This window comes from Acomys russatus, chromosome X (assembly GCF_903995435.1).
Source record: "Acomys russatus chromosome X, mAcoRus1.1, whole genome shotgun sequence".
In the NCBI taxonomy this organism is placed as follows: domain Eukaryota; kingdom Metazoa; phylum Chordata; class Mammalia; order Rodentia; family Muridae; genus Acomys; species Acomys russatus.
The window spans coordinates 106,614,736-106,639,422 of NC_067169.1; the positions used below are offsets into that span (position 1 = coordinate 106,614,736).

At 41.4% G+C, this 24,687-nt stretch overlaps 1 protein-coding gene across 1 annotated transcript; it reads left to right on the forward strand.

Annotated features, from left to right (window-relative positions):
• The first annotated feature begins 15,134 nt into the window (after positions 1-15,134).
• Positions 15,135-24,000, forward strand: Ccdc160 (coiled-coil domain containing 160). The gene is made up of 2 exons (XM_051142245.1): positions 15,135-15,419; positions 23,004-24,000. The coding sequence occupies exon 2, from the start codon at positions 23,028-23,030 to the stop codon at positions 23,994-23,996; it is 969 nt and encodes a 322-aa protein (XP_050998202.1). The 5' UTR covers positions 15,135-15,419; positions 23,004-23,027; the 3' UTR covers positions 23,997-24,000.
• Positions 24,001-24,687: the final 687 nt, after the last annotated feature.

The following is a 24,687-nucleotide window of genomic DNA, read 5'->3' on the forward strand; positions in this document are numbered from 1 at the left end:
GGGGAATAATGGGAAAATGGGGGGGGAGGAATGGGAGGATACAAGGGATGGGATAAACATTGAGATGTAACAAGAATAAATTAATAAAAAAATAAAATAAAAAAAAAAAAAAAAAAAAAAAAAAAAAAAAAAAAAAGATTTATTTATACAGGATACCTCATCTGTGACCCCAAAAGGGGCCACACCTACAGGTTAAGAACGACTGCTTTAAAATGTTTCTTTATTAAGAAATCTTTGGAGGCGGCTGGAGAGATGGCTGAGAGGTTAAGAGCAATGTCTGTTCTTCCAGAGGCCCTGAGTCCAATTCCTGGCAACCACATGGTGGCTCACAACCATCTATAATGAGGTCTGATGCCCTCTTCTGGTGTGCAGGTGTACATCCGTATAGAGCACTCATATACAATAAATAAATAAATAAATATCTTCTTTAAAAAAGAAATCTTCTGGGGCTGGCGAGATAGCTCAGTGGTTAAGAACACTATCTGCTCTTCCAAAGGACCTGGGTTCAATTCCCAGCACCCACATGGCAGCTCACAACTGTCTGTAATTCCAGTTCTAAGGAATCTGACACCAACACACATAAAATAAAGTTTAATAAATGACTCCTCCTCCTCTTCTCTTAGTTAGATTTTCTAGTATTTTCTACCCTCGCCTGACTCTTTCCTTCATCTCGTTCATGTACTATCGCCACACATAAACTAAGCACCTTTTAAGTGCATAGCATATTTACAGTACTTTTGCATTTTCTTTTTATGGTCATTTCTGATGTATTGATGGCATACAGTTTGCTACTAGGTCTATTTCTAAGACTTATATGGTTTGATGTTGTTGATATACCCTCTTGTTTTGTTTTGGTTTTTTTTTTCTCTCTGAGTAGGATTATGGGATTGAGCCTTCAAGAGCGCATTTCTCAATAAGGGAACTCTAAATAAAACTGGAAGAGACATCCAAGCCCACAGATATGAAATGTAAAATCACAACATAGAAACATAAGAAACACAAAACAAGCCAGGTATCGTGGTACACACTTATAATCCCAGCACTTGGAATGAAGGTGCAGGAGGCTCTCTGTGAGGTTGAGGCCTGGTCTACATGGTGAGTTTTGGGGTAGCCAGGGCTACATAGTAAGTCCCTGTTTCAAGCAAACAAAACCCAAAAATCAATAAAATATGAAACAGCAAAGCCATTTGACTCTTCAAAAAAAAAAAAAAATCACAGTTCCTCACTTACTGGACACACAGCTACTGAAATATCTAATACCTAATAGAGACTTCAAGGATTTCCTGGAAAAAAGATGATCACTGAGTAAAAAGAGGATATAAACAAGAAGATGCATTCAATCCAAGACCTAGAGAAAAATGGCAACAACATAGAGGGGGGAATCTGCAAAAAATATTTAGTAAATTACAGTATGGGTTAAGAAATCAATGATATAGAGGGGAAAAAAGATGATAAAATTGAGATTAAAAAATAGAAATATTGGAAATTAAATACTGAATGTATCAAATAAAAGCACCATGGAAATCATTAATAGTAGATGATATAAAAAGCAGAAGAAAGAAAATCAAGGGTGAAAAGCAAGATTGATGAAATAATATGCTCAGACATCAACAAGGTGAAAAGGTAAGTGAGGGTCAGTAAAATGTCTCAGAGGGTAAAGATGTGTACTGCCAAGCCTGGTGGCCTGAGTTCAATCCCTGAGACGTGCATGGTGAAAAGAGAGAATCGACTCCTGAAAATTGTTCTCTGGCTGGGCGTGATGGTGCATGTCTTTAATCCCAGCACTAAGGAGGCAGAGGCAGGTGGACTGCTGTGAGTTCAAGGCCAGCCTGGTCTACAAAGCAAGTCTAGGACAGCCAAGGCTAACACAGAGAGACCCTGTCTCGAAAAACAAACAAACAAAAAAAACCAAAAAAAAAACAAAACCAAAAATTGTCCTCTGACCTCCACATGTATGCCATGCCATCGACATGCACACACAGATATATGTGAAAATTAATGAGTATGGTGACAACTTTGAAGAATTTTGAGATATAATCATATGACCGAAGAATCCATGAGCTAGAGGAAGGAGCTAAGATGAACACTACCAACATAGAGAATCTATGCAATAAATTTATACCAGAAAAATTTCCAAATATAGAGAAAGAGACATTCAAATATGAAGACATCATGTACATGAAAATGAAATATTACAATCAAGCTACAAAAAAAAAAAAAAAAAAGCAAAGCAAAGCAAAGATACATTAGAAGCTTGAAAGGGAAAACACCAACTGACTTATGAAGTAAGCACATCAGTTCTCTCAGGAAAGCCCCTAAAGGCCAGGAGTAGGACTCGTGTAGTACAGACCCTGAAAGTAAGTATCTCCTCAGCAAAACTCTCTTTTAAACTTGGTAGAGAAATAATAGCACATCAAAGCCAGTGCTGTAAAAGATAAACGAATTCTTACTATAGACAAAAGAAGAAAGACAGCCTCAATCAGAAGACCACAGGAAACAAGACATTTTATGAGAGCAGTAGACGAACAAAGGAGAGCCCGGAAGGAATCCATCATGCCCTACGCAGTAAACCAGCAAACTCGCAGTACTAATAACTGAGGAAGAAAAAAAAATCAAACAATAATTCAAACAACCAGAAAAACAGCCAACAAAATTTTAGAGATTACTAGACAACTCTCAATAACAACTATACATGAAGTGGCATCAGCTCACAAACAAAGAGATATGGACCGGTCTGGCTGAATTTCGAGGGTCAAAAGGGGGAAGGTAGTATCAATGAATGGAAGCAAAAATAAGCTGGAATAACTATTCTGAGATCTGATAAGGCCAACGTCAGGCCAAAACTATTCAGAAAATGTAAAGAAGGCCACAACGTATTAATAAAGGGAATCATCCATCAAGATGATATAGTAAATACCAAATGCACGTGGACCAAATGCCGAGGCTCCTAATTTTAGAAAGCCAACAGTAATGTACACAAAACATCAGATAATTTCACTACTCTACTTTTATTCAAATTAAACATCAACCAATCAATAAAAACTTCTATAGAATAAATGCGCTTAGCAGATATATACAAACTATTTCATCCAATGGATACAGAATATACCCTCTCCTCAGCATCTGTATACTTTTTCTCTAACACAGACATGTTCTAGATTACAAAGAAAATCTTAATATATACAAAAGAATCGAAATATCTTCTGTATCTTATATGATCACAGTAGACTAAACTAGAAATCAATAACTAGAGAAATGATATAAATACATGGAGACTGAATGATACACCTTTGAGTGACTGGGAGGTCATTGAAGAAATCAGGGAGGACATTTAAAAATTCATACAAGTAAATGAAAATAAAAGTATAATGCGTGGCAGCCATTGGCAAAGGCTAACAGTTCTTAGAGGTTTTTTTGATTGACTTAATTCTTCTGTTCATATCCTCTTTTATGTCAGCAATCACATCTACCGGTAAATTTTGAAAATATTTATCCTGTGTTTTACGTGTTTCAGAAAACGTTTGAAATCTCCTCTGGAATTTAATAACTGTATTAGAAATCATAGAGGTTTCAAATAAATAACCTAACAATGAACTTCAAGGTCTTAGAAAACCAAGAACAATGCAAATCCAGAAACCAGTGGATAGGAAGAAATAATATAGATCAAGACAGAAATTAATAAAATTAAAGCTAAAAGACCATATAGATTCAACCTTAGAGCTGATTTGGAAAAACAAGGTCAACAATCATCAAACACTTAGCCAAATTATCAAAAGAAAAGTGACGAAATCCAAATTCATACAAACAGAAGCGAAAGGGGAAAGTTAGGAATGATTGTAATGAAATCCAGAGTCATTAGTGAATACTGTGAATTTATATTTGAAAGAATTGTCAATTCTAGAAGAAATTAGGACATTCCAAGGTGCCAATGATCTACCAAAAGTAAATCAAGAGGATACTAACACAGTGTAGGGTGAACACGACCAAAATCCATTAGATACCCATATAAAATTGTCAAATAATAAATACAATTATTTTAAATTATGCAAAAATACAAGAAATAACTCATTGATAAAAATAAAACAAAAAATCAAAGGATATAGCATTTCTTTCTCATTAGGACAAAAAGGCAACGATGGGCTGACAATGCTGCTCCTAATTCTCTCTTAAGTCAGTAGTTCTTACATTCTATGTCCCCAACTTCCCTTTCTCCCCCCGCCCCCCGCAAGTGCCAGAGTTGTGTGGTTCTCAAGATGGAACCATGTCTTGCTGTGTGCTAAGCATGCACCACGCTAACTGAGCTACATTAGCCAGCCTCCAAGATACTTTCAAACTGTTAAAACTTATGGCAAATAGTGAACAGCTTTGGTTTACATGAATTGTATCTATTGATATTTACCAGACTAGAAAATATAATTGAGAAATATTTTTTAAAAGTCCATTGTCATCTAAAAGCTAACAAAAACTCTTGTCAATGTGGATAATATTTTTACAAAATAGCTTTTTCCAAAAACAAAATTTCCAGTGAATAAAGTGGCAATATTTTACATCTCTGTAGATATGTTTAGGTTAAGTGAAAGACAGATGAATTTTGTTTTTGAAATTTTTTTGTACTTTTAAAAATTCTATGTATGTATGTATTTATTTATTCATTCATTCAAGACAGGGTTCCTCTGTATAACAGCCTTGGCTGTCCTGGAGCTCGCTCTGTAGACCAGGCTGGCCTCAAACTCACAGCGATCCATTTGCCTCTTCCTCTGTAGTGCTGGGATTACAGGCTTGCATGTGCCACCACTGCTATAGTTTACGTTTTTGAGTGTGGTATATAAAGAATAGAGGGCCTCATACAGATGCAGGATTTGAAAAGATGCAGAAAAAGCTTTTTAGCTAAGTTCAATGTATCTTCATGATAAATTCCTTGAAAAGCCTAAGAATGGAAGGAACATACCTCAATATAATAATGTATAAATATAACAAACTTGTAACTAACATTATAACAAGTGGGGAAAACCTGAAAGCATTTCCACTAAAATTAGGAATGGGACAGGGATTGTTCTCTGCTCTTGTTTAACATAGTTTGTTTTAGGGCTTCTATCACTGTGATAAAACACAATGAAGACCAAAGAACGTGGGGGAGGAAAGGGGATATTTCATCATACACTTCCGAGTAACAGTCCATCACTGAGGGAAGTCAGGACTGGACCTCAAGCAGGGAAAAAAATCTGGAGGCAGGAGCTGAACCGGAAGTCATGGGGAGTCCTGCTGCTAACTGGCTTGCCCATTGTAGCTCCTTCCATTTGCTTTCTTATGCTACCCACTGTGAGCTCGGTCTGTCCACATCAATCATTAGTCCAGAAAATGTCCCACAGACTTGGTCCCTGAAGGGGAGATAAACCGGTTTTGTTTTGATCCCAAGTGTGGGATGACTTGTGAGAGAACAGGCGATGCTTATTCACTTAGAAGTCAAACCACTTCGTGGGAAAGCTTGATTGTTGCCAGCTGAAAACATCCTTGAACAGACTCTGGGAGGAGACATAAGCCCAAAACAGGAGGCGGAGCTTTTTGGGTCTTGGTACTGTTTTGCTGTTGTCGCTCCACTTCGAGACCCTCCTAGAGAGAACTGCTCCAGGGAAGGCTTCAGGGCTCCGGGCTTTGGCTGTAGGTGCCACGTTCCAGCAGCAACTTTCATTGAATTGCTGCTCTGCTGAAATCCTGCTGACTACGCAGGAGAATCGTTCCTAGGATAACTGATAAGAACTGGACTCACTTTGTAGACCAGGCTGGCCTCGAACCCACAGCGATCCGCCTGCCTCTGCCTCCCGAGTGCTGAGATTAAAGGCGTGCGCCACCATGCCTGGCTTCATTCTTGTTTTCTTAAATCTCCTTTTCCTCTTATTTAGGCTAGTCGGGTTATAAGGGAGGTACGTTTGCTTAATAAGTTCATAATAAAGTATAATTGTTAAGGAAATTGAAATTGAGGCTACAGGCCCCAGTGCAATCTGGTGGGGGCACGTTCCCAATTGAGGTTCCTCTTCTCAAATGACTCTAGTTTGTGTTATATTAACAAAACAACTAACCAGGACCTTGCTCGAAGTCTTAGCTAAAGGAGTAAGACAAGAGAAAGAAGTCAAAGTGGACACAAACAAGAAAGGAAGCGAGAGGATCAGGAGGTCACAGTCATCCTCAGCTCCATGGAGGGAGAGCTGTAGGCCAACCTCAGACACCTGAGACCCTGTCTCTAAAAAGAGGGCCAAAGTATTCCTGTTTACAGATGACATGATCCTATGCTCATACTTAAAAGACCCTAGGGACCTGAGGCAGAAGTGGGTGGATCTCTGTGAGTTCGAGGCCAGCCTGGTCTACAAAGTGAGTTCAAGGACAGCCAAGGCTATACAGAGAAACCCTGTATTGAGAAAAAACAAAACAAAACAAAAACCCTAGGGACATCATCAAAAACCTCTTACATCAGATTAACACTTTCTTTTTCTTTCTTTCTTTTTTTTTTTTTTTTTTTTTTTAGTTTACTTATTTTATTTGCATTGGTGTTTTGTATGTCTGTGAGAGGGTGTCAAATCCTCGGGAACTAGAGTTTCAGACAGTTGTAAACTGCCATGTAGGTGCCAGGAATTGAACTCAGAACCTCTGGAAGAGTAGCCAGTGCTTTTCACCACTGAGCCATCTATCTCTCTAGGCCCCTGATTAACACTTTCAACAAAGTAACAGGACACAAAACCAATATTAAAAAGTCGTTGCTCACAAAAAATGAAAGTTCTTACTGGGCTCCATTCCTTTCTGAAGATTTATATGTAGTTAACCTGCACTTCCAATTCATTCAGGTACTTAAGTTTTATTCCTTCTCAAGTCTCTGATGGGATTGAAGACCAGATAGTTTTACAATTAAGCTTAGTTGGTTAGGAGGTTAAGATGTTTTTAGATCAAGATAGATGTTTTAAGTTAATAGAGATGAGATATGATAGATACTGATTTTCATTCAGAAATTTAGACCCAACAAGATAGAAAAGATGTTTACTTCAAGTTTTCCAAATACAAATAGCCAAATCACTATGAATATAACAATTCTTGATTGTCCTGTGGTACTTCCTGCTGTATTATTTTATTTTATTCATGTGTAATAATATAAATATACGTTGAAAAGAAACAATTAAAAGTGAAGTGGACTGAAGATAACAACAAAAAAAGCCATTGCTTGCTGGGCATGGTGATGCATGCCTGTAATCCCTGGGGGTATCACAATACCTGATCTCAAATTATGTTACAGAGCTGTCGACTTAAATTTCACCATGGTGCTGGCACAAAGGCACATATGAAGACCAGTAAAAGAAGAGGCTTAGAGCTACAGCCACCTACTTTTTGATTTTGTTTTCAGCAACCTATTTTTTTGAACAAAAGTGTCATAAAGCTTACATGGAGAGAAGACAGCCTCTTTAACAAATGGTACTGGGAAAACATGATTTCTATAAACAGAGGAATGGGAACCACATCCATATCTTTCATAATGCACACATGTCAATTCACATTGAAATGGATCAAAGACCTTAAAATAAGAGCTGACATGTTGAAACTGCTAGGAGAAAGCATAGGTGAAACTCTTTAAGACACAAACATAGACACAGATTTTTTGGAAAGAACACTAAGCACAAAGGAAACCATCCAAGAACTGACAAAGACGATTACATGACATGAAAAAGCTTCTGCAAAGTAAAGGGTGAGTTAGCAGGACATAGATAGGCAGAAAGTGATCCTGGGCCCACAGGTCCTGCTTAAACTATGGCACCTGCCAAGGACAATACGTGTAGTAAACTTCGAACCCCTACTCAGATCTAGCCAATGGACAGGACATTCTCCACAGTTGAGTATAGAGTGGGGTCTGACTTTCACACGAACTCTGGTGCCTCATATTTGACCACGTTCCCTGGATGGGAAGGCCTGGTGGCACTCAGAGGAAGGATAGCAGGTTACCAAGAAGAGACTTGATACCCTATGAGCATGTACAGGGGGAGGAAGTCCCCCTCAGTCACAGTCATAGGGGAGGGGAGTAAGGGGAAAATGGGAGGGAGGGAGGAATGGGAGGATACAAGGGATGGGATAACCATTGAGATGTAATATCAATAAATTAATAAAATATATTAAAGAATTAAAAACAAAACAGGGGTTGGTATCTAACCCAGACTAATAGAAGAACGAGGAAGGGCTTCCAGCTCTGGGGTTCCACCCATCCCAAAGGAAGGAGTTTGCTTGCTTCAACAAAGCTCTTACTTTCACTTTCTCTGGCCTCCTGTCTTTCCCCAACGTTCAGCTTTGTCCACCCCATGGAACAAATTTATCCCTACTCTTCACTATCAGCTCCACCGTTCCCAAAAGCAACACTCACAGAATGAAGATGGCCTTCAGAATGGAACTAAATCTTTGCAACACTCACAGAATGAAGATGGCCTTCAGAATGCAACTAAATCTTTGCAACACTCACAGAATGAAGATGGCCTTCAGAATGCAACTAAATCTTTGCCAACTGTACATCAAGCAAGGGATTAATAAACTGCAACGCTAAACACTAAAAGAACCTAGCATGGTAGTACACAACTTTAATCCCAGCACTCAGGGAGGCAGAGGCAGGAGGATCTCTGTGAGTTTGAGGCCAGCCTGGTCTACAGAGTGAGTTCCAGGACAGCCAGGGTTCTGTCTTTAAATACAATACAAAACAAAACCAAGACCCCTACACATCAAGAAACCTAATCCATCGAATCAATAAATGGTTTGATAAATTGAATAAACAAGGCTGGGAAGATGGCTCAGAGGCTAAGAGCACTGACTACTCTTCCAGAGGTCCTGAGCTCAATTCCCAGCAACCACATGATGGCTCACAACCATCTACCATGCGATCTGATGCCCTCCTTTGGCCTGCAGGTGTTACATGCAGGCAGAACACTGTATACATAATAAATAAAGAAATCTTTTTTAAAAATTGAATAAACAGTTCTCCAAAGAAGAACTGAAAATGGTTAATAAAAAAATTTTAAGCTGGGCACGGTGGCACACGCCTTTAATCCCAGCACTAGGGAGGCAGAGGCAGGTGGAGCTCTGTGAGTTCGAGGCCAGCCTAGTCTACAAAGCAAGCCCAGGACAGCCAAGGCTATATAGAGAAACCCTGTCTCGAAAAACCAAAAAAAAAAATTTTTTTTAAAGTGTTCAGCATTCATAGCCATTTAGGAAATACAATCTAAATCTAATTGACAATCTCTCTCATCCCCCACCCCAGAAAAAACCAAACATAAAAAAAGGGCTGTAGAGATGGTTCACTGATTAAGAGTGCTGCCTGCTCTTCCAAAGGTCCAGAGTTCAATTCCCAGCAACCACATGGTGGCTCACAATCATCTATAGTGAGATCTGATGCCCTCTTCTGGCCTGAAGTTGTATATGCAGGCAGAACAATGTATACATAATAAATAAATAAATAAATCTTTAAAACAAAACAACAACAGCAGCAAAAACCAAACCACAACAAATGCTCACAAGGATGTGGGGAAAGGCGAGCCCTTAAACATTGCCGGTGGGAGTGTAAATTGGTGCAGCCACAGACTGGAAATCAGTATGCAGATTAAAAAAAAAAAAACTAAAACTAGAGTCTGGTGGTTTAAATAGGAATAGCGTCAATAGCATCATGGTGTTGGAATCCTTGACCCACAGGGAGTTGCACTATTAGGAGGTAGGGCTTTGCTGAAGAAAGTGAGTTGCTGTTGGGGTGGCCTTTGAGGTCCCCTACGCTTAAGCCATGCCCAGTAGCACACACTCTCCTTTTGCTGCCTGTGTATCAGGATATAGGACTCTTAGCTCTCCTTGCATCATGTCTGCCTGTACACTGTCATGCTTTCCACCACAATGATAACAGACTAAAATACTGAAACCATAAACCAGCTCCTGTTATTATTATTATTATTATTATTATTAATTATTATTATTATTATTTTGCTTTTTCGAGACAGGGTCTCTCTGTGTACCCTTGGCTGTCCTAAACTCACTTTGTAGATCAGGCTGGCCTCGAACTCACAGAGATCTGCCTGCCTCTGTCTATGGATTAAAGGCCTGCGCCACCATGCCTGGTTTCTAATTTTTTTTTTTTTAAATCAAGAGTTGTTCTGGTCATGGTATCTTTTCACAGTAATAAAATCCTAAGAGATAGAACTATCGCATGACTCAGGTATATCAGTTCAGGTATATATACCCTAGGTCAACATACTACAGAGATACTTGCACATCCAGTGTATTGTTGCATTATTCTCAATACTAAAGCTATGGAGCCACTCTAGAAGCTCATTAATAAACAAGCAAGCAAAGAGCATGTGCTACATATACACAATGAAGCTTGATTAAAGCATAAAGAACAATCAAATCACAACATTTTTGAGGAAATGAATGAAACGGGAAGTCATAGTGTTAAGCAAAATAAGGCAGACTCAAACAGATACTACAGTTTCCCTCGTATATGGTTACTCTAGACTTTGTGTGCGAGTGTGTATACATTTCTCTATGTGTAGCTCATGAAGGTATAAAAGAGATCATGAAAGGGGAAAAGATCTTAGAGGAGGGAACAAAAAATAGGTTATTGGAATTTATGATATGAAAGCAGAAAGGGAGACTATCTGGAAGCAGAAAGGGGGCCAGCAAGAAGATGACAAAAGGGAGGAGGGTATAGTATAAAGGGACAGGTCACACCCAAAAACCCCATCTAACTATGAAAGTACCATAATGAGTCTCATTACTTTGTATTACTAGGTTTAAAAATAAAATTTAAAAAGAGTTAGCGAGCACTCCGAACATAGTCAAAAATAGAGCATCACAGAGAAGGATAGGTATCCATGGCATTAGAGGTCCAAACATCAAGGTTCATTCGATAAATAGTTTCCGGAAATACTTGCTGTCTAATAAGGATGCATCTAGTGTTAGGCTACTTAAGCAATGCTCTATCTAGATTAAAAGTATTTATCATGTTTTCAGAAACCACAAGGGTCAATATAGACCTCACCGAGAAGTACTGAGACTTGAGCAACAACTTAAGGGAAGATGATAGCTAGTGTCCATTTGAAAAAAAAAAAAAAAAAAAAAACAGTACTACCCAGGAGATGGTTCTCTGGGCATGTCTGCAGGGGACTATCTTGATTGCCTTAATTGTAGTGGAAGGCCTCATGTACTGCAGGTGGTACCATCCTCCGGTAAGGTCCTTCCTAAACTGTACAAATGGAGAAAGGGAGCCAAGCAGCAGTATGCATTCAGAACTCTCTGTTTCCCGATTGTAGATATGACATGACCAGTTGCTTCAGGCTTCTACTGTCTTGACTTCTCCACCATGGAGGACAGTATCATTGAGCCAAGTCACACTAAGGTCTTTCTCCCTTAAGTTGCTTTTGTCAAAATATTTTATCACAGCAACTGGAAAATAAACTAATACAGGAAGGTAAGGAAGTAAGATATGTAGATATTCTGGGAAAAGAGTATTCAAAACAAAGAGAACGAGTTAAACAAAATCCCCAATCACAGAGAGGGACATGAGTATTTTCCTTTTGTGGGGAGGTGGGTGGTTTGAGATAGGGTTTCTCTGTTTTAGCCCTGGCTGTCCTGGAACTCACTCTGTAGACCAGGCTGACTTCGAACTCACAAAGATCCTCCTGCTTCTACCTCCTGAGTGCTGGGATTAAAGGCGTGTGCCACCACTGCCTAGTATTTTCAAATCAAGACAGGCAGTATGCTGGAGTGGGGACAGCAAGAGTGAAAGGAATAGGAGAGGAGGTCAAGGACCATTTAAGAATGGAAGTAGGAGCTAGGAGATGGTGGCACACGCCTTTAATCCCAGCACTGGGTAGGCAGAGGCAGCCAGATCTTTGTGAGTTCGAGGCTAGCTTAGTGTACAGAGTGAGTCCTGGAACAGCCAGAGCTACGTATCTCGGGGGGGAGGGGGATCGGAGAGACGATGTAAATAAACATTAAGCAGGCATACTGACATAAATTGTGTTCTCCTAAAAGTTATTTTCTTTTTTTCTGAGAAAGAGTCTCTCTGTGTAGCCCTGGCTGTCCTGGACTCACTTTGTAGACCAGGCTGGCCTCGAACTCAGAGCCATCCACCTGCCTCTGCCTCCCAAGTGCTAGGATTAAAGGAGTGCGCCACCACACTTGACTCCTAAAAGCTATTTTCAAATGCTCAACCCTGGTACCTGTGGATGTGACTTGAGTTAGGAACTGGATCTTTTTAGAGTCTAAAACATTAAGATGATGCCCTATCGTATCAGCATGGGCCCTCATCTACCAACTGGCCTCCTTGTAAAAGGAGAGAAATTAGGACACAGACATACTCAGAGAGGCAACAGCCATGGGAAGACAAACCAGCTCTGTAGAGAGAACACGACGTGAAAGCAGGCAGAGACTGGAAATGATACATTCAGAAGTCAAGGAAGGCCAAGGCTCCCTGATAATGGCCAGGACCTAGGAAAAACAGATTCTCTCTCAGAGCCTCTGGAAAGAACCGACCCTGGATGGCCTTGGCTTTGTTTTTCTGTGCATTGAGGGCAGTGAAAGAATAAGTATCCATTGTTTTAAGCTTCACAGTTCATGACATTTTGCTACAGCAACTCCGAGAAATAGATGCTGTGAACAAGAGCAAGAGCAGTTCGGGTGATTGCAGCAGTCCGGTTGAGAAGTGAGAAGGGCCAGGCTCCGGGTGAAAAACGATGGACTCAAAACAGTAAGAAAGATTCTATATTCATCGTGAAAGTACAACCAATATATTATGCTGAGACGTGAGGTGTGGCGTATGGATAATGTTATCTATTGTTACGTGTATTAATGCTTAGATATGAGCATATATGTTATTCAGGTCTGTAAGTATACATATTTTCATTGACTGTGGTATCACAGGTTTGGGGCTGCTGAAACTAGAATTGTTGGATAAGGCAATCAAAAACGCCTGCTTTGCTGTGTGATCAGAAAGTAAACTATGTTGTTTCTCTGACTCTTAGTATGCTACATGGTAAAATGAGAAGGTTGGGTTCCATTGCGTGATTTGTAATTCAGTTATTATCAAACAAGTGCCTTGTCGTCTCAGCACTGGGAAAGGTTGCAGAGAATAGTAAACTGGTGCTTGGCTTTCAAATTCTTCCAAAATGGTTGTAATATTGAAAAATGAAATTTTCTGCCCTCATAATTCTTGACTGTTTGCCATTTGATGCTTCTAGACCTCGAAGGAGTGATACACCATATTTCAAACAACAGACCAAGGTAATCTTTGTTATTTCCCCCTCCTCCTCAGTCCCCCCCCACCCCTGGAACATAGCAGTAGGGTGGAATTGCCTTAAAAGACTACCTGAAATAAAGGTTTGGCAGACTTAGTATCAAGATTCCAAATCCTCAGCCAGATGTGGTGGCTCATGCCTTTAATCCTAGCACTCAGGAGACAAAGGCAGGCGGATTGTGAATCACGGTAAGTTCAAGGCCAGCCTGGTCTACAAAGGAAGTCCAGGACCACCAAAGCTACACAGAGAAACTCTGTCTCAAAAAACCAACAAAACAAAACAAAACAAAAACAAAACCCCCAAAACAAAACAAAACAAAAAGATTTCAAATACTGTTTTCCATCAATGTAGTTGTATTTAGATTTTGGGATAGCAATGGAATTAGAGAGCAAGATAATCCTAGTCCCCCCATCCTCCCCCACCCTGTACAGTTTACTGTGTTACTGTTCTAAGGACTTGCAAAACATTAGCTCACTCTTCACAACACTCCCATTGCACAAATGCGGAAGCTAATGCACAGAGCAATCAAGAAAGACTCCTTTTTTTCATTAGTAATACATATCATACAAACAGAAGTAAACGGAGCCCCTTTGAGACAATGAAAACCAATGGTAAAAACAGGACAATTGGGAAATTCAGTATCAAGAAGCTCGTGGAATCCCACAGGCCAATCCTGTCAGGGTCTTTAATAAAACACACCCTGACAAAAAAAAAAAAAACAAAAACAAAAACAAAAAAAAACCACACCCTGACATGAGAGACAACTACCTCTCGTTAACCCTTGTTGACATTGGTTCTCTAAGGAGGAAAAGGCAGCCTGAGAACTGGGCCTCGGGGCATCCGAATGCAGCCTTGCCAGCTCCTAAACACCTGTTAGATCCGGTTCCCAAGGTTTGAATTTTTTAAATGTATCTCCAACATTGTTCCCAAGTCACTCACTGTTTAGGTCTTGCTAAACTCGATTGTCACTTTTAAAATGTACTTAAGCCACCGTTCACTTGCAATCCCAGAGCTATCATTTCCTTTTCTTTCTCTTGGGTCCAAGAAAAGCCCAACATTCTAAAGAATCACTGATTACCATATCAGGTGTCACCAAACCCCTGTGTTCCACAATTCACCCATATGTGCAACAGACTACAGACTAATCCAACTCTGAGGAGATCATGTATTTATTCCAAAATAGTATGGTTGGAACAAATAATATCATGAAAGATGTGGGGTTTGTCGCCCAAGCAAACCCTTGGAAGCTGTGAGGAAGCTTTAAAACGCAAAGAGAGAATTTGGGTGACTGGGGAAAGCGAATGATTTGACCCTGAGAATAGTGTAAACTAGTTGTCCTTGATGGTTTTGTGTTCAAATGGGTTCAAGAACAGCTTAGGCAAATCTTCAGTGACAAATGGAGGCAAAAGGGATGGAGAGACAGGCCTAATCTTCCCACATAGGCACAGCCAGGTCCTGACTCAAGGTCCTTAGTATTTGGCCCAATGTAGAACTTCTGGCTGCGCGCCATTGTGCTGACCTGCAAGGCTATGCATGGGGTAAGGATGGGGATACGATGCAACCCCCCACATCATTAGCAACCCTGATTCCAACCAAAGAGATCTCCCAAAGTGAAGCCTCCATGGTATCATGATACTAAATACCAAATCTAGGAATTAACCTCATGCAAGTGCCTCTCCATCCCTCCACAGTCAATGATCACACAGCCCTGAGAATCTCCCGGACCCATTCTAGTAGTCCCACTGGGTTTGCCCAGCACAGTCTTGACCTTTTCTAGTCTGACTCAGCGTCTTCTCCCTGCCTTCCTATTTCTTGCCTGGCAGAAGTCACCATGGTGGCCGCCCTACCGGGCATGCTCAGTGCTTTGGCCTCTACTCCCTGACTAACAGTAACTCAGTTTGCAGCGCCCAGTCCCTTCAGTGCCCGGTCCCTTTAAATCCATCCGCCTAGTTGCTAAGCAACAGTGCGGCCCGCGCTGGAGCTGCACTGCAGAGGCTCTGCCCCGGGCCAGCCTGGCCGGGTCGCGGTGGCTAGCACTGAACAAGGGGCTGCCGCCTGCCGGTGGTGACCGGCTTCGGGGAAGAGTGGACAGGGCTCACCAGACCGCACCCGCGCTTCCAGGTATGTCTGTGGAAGGGACATCCCGGGCTCCTCTGGCGCGCCCCTCTTTACCCCCTGACTCGCCCAGCAAGAGGGCGGAAAACCAAGGAAGTCCCAGCAGCAGGGTTGGTTTTTTTCCCCCTCTTGAGAGCCCCAGGCTGGAGCTAGCGAGCGTTTGGAAAGAAAAGAAACAGGGCGTGGGAAAGGGGTTGTGGACCGAGAAGTGGGGTCAAGCTTGTTCATTCACCAGCTACAGGATCGGGACTGGGGAGGTGAAAAGTGTCACCTGCGGTGGCGGCTGTAGCAGCATCTCGTTCTCAGCCACCTTCTTTTCCATAGAAGCAAGGATGGCCGGAGTTTCAGTTAACCATTCACAGAGAAAAATCCCCAAACTATTCATACAAAGATACAGCTTTATAGCAAGAATGGGACTCCCATAGTAATAAAGTCTAAGCCTTGGGAACTCAGGTGACTCTGTATCTTTTCTTCATGAAGGAATAATTTCATACTAATAACAAAGAATTGGAGGTGATAACCATACAGAGTACCCAGTTTTCAATGGTACTTTGTTTCTCTCCCCATATTGGCCAAACAATAGAAAAGACATTCTGCCCAGAGAAGTGGACACTTAACCCCTATGTTAAGACCCTGAAAGATGAAAGCAAAATGCAAGATCACTTCTCTTTGTCATGGTTTTACAAATTAACTGTACTTTTAGCACGGAAGCCAGGCCTAGGCGCCTGCCCTTTGCTAATGTGGCTCTTGGTGTGCTCACTATGATCGGCAAGCTCTGCCTCCCAACCACCAGTGGCACATCTTTTCGATACATGCTAAGGGTAAAGAGATACTGTGTTGAATACACTACCACCATCAATCTTGTCCCACTTGACATTTGTATTGCCTGAGGAAGGAAGACAGTAGCATAATAGTTGGGAAAATGGATTGAAAACTTAAAAAGAGAAATTACTTCTCTCTGGTGCCACATTGCAGAGAGACCCAGGAACATTCTAGGTGTAGCGCGTGCAACTTTAATGCATGCTTCAGAGATGAACATGGGTTGGACATCCTTTAAATTATATTTCCTGATTACCCTGTAGGGAGATGGCAGGGGTGGGGGGTGGGGGGTGGACTGTTTTTTCCAGCTCAAGCTGGAGGAGACCAGTGACATCCGGTCTCAGACCTTGGACCTCAGGAAGGGTAAGTACAGTTGTTCTGGCTGTTATCTCATCCTGGGAGTTGAGACGCTCAGAGTCTTGCCCAAGATAAACCTTCAACTTTGTAACGGAATCATCAGTCTTCATTGTCAGTGTGCTTTCAAGACTGTCTTGTAAACATCCAAAGGAAAAGTGCCCTGAAGACTTTTAGCTAAGCCAAACAAACTTCAAGGGAAAAATGAAAGCCCTTGCCCTAAAATGTCATCCACAGAATTTTGTAAACTACAGAGGAGAATATGAATTTTCTTTTGTTCTTAAAAAACAAACAAAACAAAACAAAACAAAACAAAACAAAAAACAAAGAAACAAAGAAACAAAGCCAAAGGGCACTCAATTACCAGATACCAATGGGACCATTATACTTGGCTCCAGTTCTGAACACTCACCTATGTTAACAGAAAAAAGGAATATGACAGGTATGAAGTGGAAAAATGAATTTACTCATAGTTTTGGAGAGAAAATTCCCATAGCCAGTGTTACAGCTTCTAGAACCACCAGGAGATATACATATGCAGATTGAGCTGTGAGCCTGGGGTTTCTGGGATTGGGGCTTAATCCTGGTGTTAGGGATCAGCATTCCTGAGGTGGGCCATTTGCTCTTAACCACCTGTGAAGTCGGTTTATTATCCTTGTTTTATACCATAAGAATCTCCGGCTTCCAGAAGGTAAGTCTTCAGCGGTTCTGAAAGGTCAGCCACCTTTGCCTTCTTCTGCCACAACCCCTTCCGCCTCCTCCTCAGTTTTGTCTAGTAAAACCTAAGGCTCCACTTGGGCTGCACACAGCTAATTTAGGTCTTCACCTTGTTATTGAGTGGTTTTTTTTTTTTACAACTTAGTGAAAGAGGGTGGGGAATGAAAAAGGTATCCTAGAGGAATCCGGTTAGAATCTTCTCTTTCATGCTTGAAAGTAATGGGAACACGGGAAAGGTTGCAACTCTTACTTTTTTTTCTCTTTCCTTTTCTTTCTTTGTCTTTTTTTTTAATACTCTGTATCTCTGGCTGACTTTAACTTACTATGTAGACCAGGCTAGCCTCAAATTGACAGACATCTGCCTGCTTCCTTCAAAAGAGAAATGACTTCTGTTTGGAGCCACATTACAGATAGACCCATTGATGTTCTAGGTATAGCGCCTGTGGCTTTAACACACACTTCAGAGATGAACATGGGCTTGAACATTCTTTAAATTCTATTTCCTGGGGCTGGAGAGGTGGCTCAGAGGTTAAGAACACTGGCTGTTCTTCCAAAGGACCCAGGTTCAATTCTCAGCTTACAATTGCAGCTTACAACTGTGTGTAATTCCAGTTTCAGGGGATCTGACATTCTCACACAGACATACATGCAGGCAGAACACCAATGTACATAGAATCAAAGTAAATTAATTTTAAAAATATATTTCCTGATTACCCTGCAGGGAGGAGTTCTGGGATTAAAGGCATGCATGGCATGCCTAGCTGAGTAACCTATTATCTTTTCCTATTTTGCCTGAGCAGTTTTTCTGAGAGTCAAGAGTGGAAACTGAGCCAGGCATGGTGGTGCATGCCTTTAGTTCTAGCACTTGGGAGGCAGAGACAGGTGGCAGCCAAGGAAGGCTACGTGGAGAAACCCTGCTTTGAAAAATCAAAAAAAAAAAAAAAAAAAAGAAAGAAAAAAAAAGTGAAAACCATCCAAGGATAAAAAGAAGTTGTTCTTTGGGCTAAGAGGGGGCCCTTTTGCTCTCATTTAATGGTCCCTGGACAATGAGTGAAAGGCAGGTTTCTCTCTCTCTTTTTTTTAAGATTCATTTATTTTATTGTATATGTATGGACGTTTTGCCTGCATGCACAGATATATGCACCACATTCATGCCTGGTGCCACAAATCCCTGGAAATGGAATTACAGAACATTGTGGGCTGTCACATGGATGCTGGGAAGTGAATCCAGGTCCTCTGCAAGAGCAGCCAGTGCCCTTAAATGGCTGAGCCAGGTCTCTAGCCCTGAAAGGCAACTCTTTAGTTGAGGGAAGGTGCTCAACATGGGTCTGGCTGGGGGTGGGGTGGGGTGGGGTGGGGTGGGATGGGGTGGGGTGTGTGTGTGATCTTTACCAAGCATCACTCCAGGTTTACATAGTTTGAGAGGAAGGATTTTGAGGAGGTGGGAGAATGCTTCTGACATCCTCCCAGAACTGCCTTCCAGGAACTGCCTACCTGTGCTGGAAAAAGCATTTACACACAGGTACACAAAATTAGTGCTGAAAGTTTAAAACGAAATCCTAACGTAAATGGGATAACACAACAGAGGGGGCAAACTACGCTGGAGTTATGTCAGGAAATTTCCCAAAGCATATGATTTCGAATACAAATATTTTTTAAACCAAATAATTAAGTTTCCTATGCACTTTAATGGAGCTTCCTTTCCAGGGCCTGACCTTGAACATGAAAGAGAGGTGGTTATTGGTTTCTTCTTTCCCAATAAAAAGGCACATATCATTTTCTGATGCTGGGTAACAGTAGATATACTTTCACCTAATATTTTCAGTACAATTATATATCCAGAGAGCCTTAATAAATGATTACTCTTGGTTTAGTCCTTAACAGTAATACTATGTTATGTTATTAATTCATTTTGCTTTGTCTTTTTCAGTGATTCCAAAATTCTTTTTTTTTTTCTTTTTGGTCTTTTTTGTTTTGTTTTGTTTTGTTTTTCGAGGCAGGGTTTCTCTGTGTAGCCTTGGCTGTCCTGGACTCACTTTGTAGACCATGACGGCCTCTAACTCACAGCGATCCACCTGCCTCTGCTTCCCAAATGCTGGGATTAAAGGCGTGCGCCACCGCACCCGGCAAAAGAACTTTTTTGTTGTTTGTTTTTTCGAGAAAAGGTTTCTTTGTATAGCCTTTACTGTCCTGGACTTGCTTTGTAGATTAGGCTGGCCTTGAACTCACTGCGACCCACCTACCTCTGCCTCCAAAGAGCTGGGATTAAAGCACTTCCCGGCTAGCCAAAATTCTTTTGTAGAGTTCTTGAGGTCAAATGATACTCCTGTTCTAGTCTCTCGAGTGGCCTCCTCCTCCTCCTATTCCTCCCTCCCCTCCCCTCTCTCGTCCTTTTAGTTCACGGAAGGCATCTTTAACACAGATCTTAAGCACAGAGGTTAACAGAAAGAGAGCTGCTCAGGGACCAAATAAGACATACTCCAAATACGTTTCTCACGGAAGAGCTGCCATTAAGTAGCCAACTGTTTTGAAAATAAATAAATATATAGAGCATGAGGCAAGCTATCCGTCACTGTAGAAAACTGTCATCACAAAATAGTCACCAGAAGAGAAATGGGAATATTTTCAGGTGGGATACTAACTAGAATTGTCAGAAGCCCGTTATGAATTCATGCCAGACACAAATATAGATACATTTATATAACAAACCAGTGCAGTCCCAAGGCCTTCCAGGGAATAATTTTTGTAGAAGACCTCTACTGTTATTTTTGTCGTGTCTTTATTTTTTTTCCTGTCTGTGTTCTGACTGGGTTCTTTAAATATTTCATTTCTCTTGGGTGTCATTCACTCCTTCCAGATTCAGTGTAGAGTTGAGTAGACACAAGAGCCAATGTGCACACTGCCCAGCTGAGAGGGCACACTTATACTTTCCATAATGCTTTCCCTTCTGCTGAGGCAGATGACCCCGTGACGTTGACTGAGGGAAAAAAATGGCTGCCAGGGCAAGGTGGAAGGCTGTCATTATTTTTAAGGCATATTCCTTGTCCTTGTTCAAAGTCCCCATGCCACACTTGTTGTGCAGTAAAAGCAAACGGTGCCTTCACAGCTTTCAGCCCTACTTGGAGTTTTGCCACGCTCTATCTAAATGTGGGAACAAATCCTTAAAGGCTCTCACGAAGCAAAGAGAAAAGGGAGCATCTCACAGACCCCTGACCCCTGTGGAAGCCTGGAAGGAAGAATGCCAGGGAGCCTTTCAGACCTTTCTTTCTTTCTTTCTTCCCCTCCCCCATGCAGCTTTTCTCTTTCCTCTTGTGGCTCCTTAAAGGATAACCTAAACTCTGCAAACAATGGGATCGGTTCTTTTGCTCTGTGGAATCACACCTAGTAGATGACGAAAAGGGGTTTTCTGAACAAGCCCAGAGCTGGGATGTTCCTTTGCTCAAGTCACTCAGTTTCTCTGAGCCCGGATATTTAATCAACGGACTCATCCCAGGTTCTTGGAAAAAGTATATGTGTGAATATATGTCTCCAAGGGGCAACCTTGAAAGTATTAATGAGGAGTTTTCTACGTTAACTTCTGCCTGTACTCAGATGTCGGTTTTAGATGTTTCAATGCTAGTATGTCCAGGGATACAGTGAGTGGCCTCACTTTAACTGTGCAGTGCTCACCTCTCTCCTGATCAACTCCACCAATGGTTTTCATCCAGAATTAGGTAAACGCAGTTTGTCAGTCATCTCGCTGCCCTTGCTATCATTACAAGCTTACAAAAAATAATTAACAAAACTCTCTAATAAAAATTTGATTTCTGGGGCTGGAGAGATATGGCTCAGCAGTTAAGAGCACTGACTGTTCTTCCAGAGGTCATGAGTTCAATTCCCAGCAACCACATGGTGGCTCACAGGCATCTGTAATGTGATCTGATACCCTCCTCTGGTCTGCAGATGTACATGCAGGCAGAGCTCTGTATATATAATATTAAATAATAAATCTTTTAAAAAATTTTTGATTTCTGAAAAGATGTTGCTAGCAAGTTAACACTCCTCTCTTTCCTCTGGCAATGGTTCTTTCCCCTGATGAGTGCCATGGCTGTCTTGACTCACCTGTGTATGTATTTCTTTTCTTTCTTTCTTTTTTTTCCTTCCATTTTTCAAGACAGGGTTTCTCTGTGTAATAGCTCTGGCTGTCCTGGAACTCACTCTGTAGTCCAGGCTGGCCTCGAACTCACGGAGATTCACCTGCCTCCGCCTCCGCCTCCCAAGTGCTGGGATTAAAGGTGTGCATGCCACCATTCATTGCCCGGCTTGTTTTATTTATTTATTTATTTTTAAAGATTTCTTTATTATGTACACAATGCTCTGCCTGCATGTATGCCTGCATACCAGAAGAAGGCACCAAATCACATTATGGCTGGTTGTGAGCCACTATGTGGTTGCTGGTAATTAAATTCAGGACCTCTGGAGGAGTAGTCGGTGCTCTTAACCGCTGAGCCATCTCTCCAATCCCCCTGTGTACAAATTTCTAAGAAAGAGTGAAACCAGGATTATGATCATCATTCCCACTCAAGACAGGCATGCCACAGACAGTTCTGGATTGTGACTAAAAGAATCATTTTTAAAAGTCAGAAACAACTTTTTTCTAGAGAAAAGCCATGATTCTGGCAAATGTACACCATGACTTTCTTGTTTGCCTTTATCACTATGGTCCTGGAATGGAGACCAGGATTTGCCGCACAGTAAACAAACGCTGTCACCAAGCTACACTGGAGCCCTGATTGACTAAACGTTTTTGGTTGGTTTTTTAATTTTTTGTTTTTGAGACTGGGGGTGGGGGGAAGAGTCTCATGAAGGCCAGGCTGATCTCAAACTCTATAAGTAGACAAGACTGGCCTTGAACTCCCAATCCTCTTACCTCCACTTCCCAGGAATGCTGGAATTCTAGAGCACGTGCCACCACTTAATTTTTGTAAACTTGATGCTGGTTGTGATTTTGTGGGCTATATTTTCACCTAAAATCTATACCCAGCTTCTATATAAGAAAAAACACTTCTGATAGCATTAATATTTTCAACTGTTGACATGAAATCTCACTATAAAATTTCTTTCAGAACAGAGAATGCTGTATACTTGGCAGTCCTTCCTAAAGGCAAAGCCGAAGACTGGAATAGCAGGAATTCATAGGTCAAGGCAGAAGGGCATTTGGCAGTTAGTCATGAGGAAGCCTGCCTGGTATACTTTACCAGAAGCGGCTCAAGTTGCATCAAGCCTTGAAGTTTCAGTCACTTTAAAGAATGAACAGTCATCCAACCGGAAAAGAAAAAAAAACTATAAACAAAATCAGACACGTTGAAGGAGAAGGTAGTAACATTTGCCAAAATAATCTTTTCCTTATTTTAAAGCAGGGTGTTTTCTATGCATGCAGTTACCTTCTCATAGAACTGTCTACAAAGAGTAACTACTTGTGTTCATTTACTTATTTTATTTCGTGGGATGGAAGAATTTTACAGGTGCAAGTATTTGTAGAAGTTAGCTAGTCAGCCGTTTCCATTTATAAACAAGGAAAAAGAGGCCCAAGTTACTTTGAGGGGAGCTGGCCCTCAAATGTTTAGGCAGTTTCAGTGACGAAGCAGCACTCTTAGTTTTTTCTAGTACATGAGCTACTCACGGAGATAATTTCGCTCGGTTTTAAATTTTGTTTTTCAGAAAATCAAAGAGGTGCCCAAAGAAATGGATGCTAGAAGAAAGCACTGGAAAGACAATACGCTCACTCCTTTTTTAAGTGAGCACGATTTGCTAGAAGAGGCTGCTCCTCTTCAGCTTTTCTCCGAACAAACACCTGCAGACAGGCCCAAGAGGGTGGGGAGAATTTCTAACTTCTCCAGTAGAATCGGTCAAGAAGGAAGTACAGCGAAGGGGAAAGAGTATTCCCAGATAGCGGAAAAAGAACAAGATCCAAGTGTAAGAGAGAGAAGGCTGGCCGCGCCAAAGAATGTAGCAAACACAAGTTCTGCCTTCTGGGACTTGCTTGATTTGGATGGTGCAACCAAGGAAAGCTCTCAGAGAGGAGCAAGCTCCTCCCAGTGCAGTAAGAAGGAATTGCCAGCTGCCACACAAGACACCAGGAAGAAATGGAAGGAAGAGATGCCTCCAAAACTCCGCCTACACCTTCTGAACGAAGAGCTGGGACAACTGAACCTGAAATGCCGGGAGATAGAACAGGACTTTGAAAATGCCGAAAAAGAATTGTTGAACTCTAGAAAGGAGACCTTGATGAAATCTGTCAATTTTCAAGATCGGGGCACGGTTGCTTCAAAGAATGACCGTGAATTGCAAGCTTTAAAAAACGACCTGTCTGAAAAAGCGACAAACGTGAAAAACTTAACCGAAGAGCTCCAGCAAGCCAAAGAAATCATGTACAGGTTGGCTGTAGAGAACAGAAACTTGAAAGACGCTTTCAGGAAACTGAAACAGGAAACTGAACTCAGTACCTCGATCCTCAGAGAAGAAATGAAGCTGTTTTATGAGCTGGAAATGGAAAAGGTCCACTTAGAGCTGGTTGCCATCAAGCATGAGCTGAGAAATGAGAAGAGCCTGCGGGCGAAGAACAGCAGAGCTCTGGAGATGCTCGGAAGACACGTTGCTTCCTCGGTAAGATCGTCCAGTACCGCTGACCCCTTCGCAGGGAATGTTGTTTAAACATAAAGGGGGGAGGGGAAAGCCTTTCACTGGGCAAGCTACTGAGCCAAATCGATGTTTATTATACTATATATTTGTGTACTGCTAAAATGTATTTGATAGCTTGTAATCTTTACTTCCGGGGAATCAGACCACCTACAAATTCTGCAGATGCTGACTTGAAAGCATCTGTTTTCTCTTTCTCATGAACCGCATTGTGAGACTCCGAATGGAAACTTGCAAAATCTCTTTTTATATGGGATGGCTTTCTATTACTAAAACACAACAGTGACAACAGAAATCCCAAACCGAGTCACTAGATCATGTATGAATCCGAATCAGCAGCACTGTGTGATCTTGTTAGCCATGTCCTTGGCACATCGACGTTCTCCCATCTGTGATAATCACTGTGAATAATAAAAATCTTGTTTACGATATGCCTATGATTCTTTAAAACAAAAAAAAAAAAACAAAAAACAAAAAAAAATATGCCTGTGAGTCTTTTAGTTGCTGGGTCAAACAGCAGGACAAAAATGTATCTGCTTTCTTTGGAGTCTAGCCTTAATTAGAGGCACGTGTAAACATCTTGGGAACACAATTTCCCCTGCTGGGTTCCTCGAGCTTTCTCCTTGTACTTGGACACAGTTCCCAAGGACCACAAGAGGATACAGCGTCTATAGAGTCACTCTATTGATGTCTGCTCGAACCTGAG

Excerpts from the sequence above, each read along its gene's own strand:
- Ccdc160 (XM_051142245.1), top strand. The coding sequence starts at position 23,028 with ATGGATGCTAGAAGAAAGCACTGGAAAGACAATACGCTCACTCCTTTT.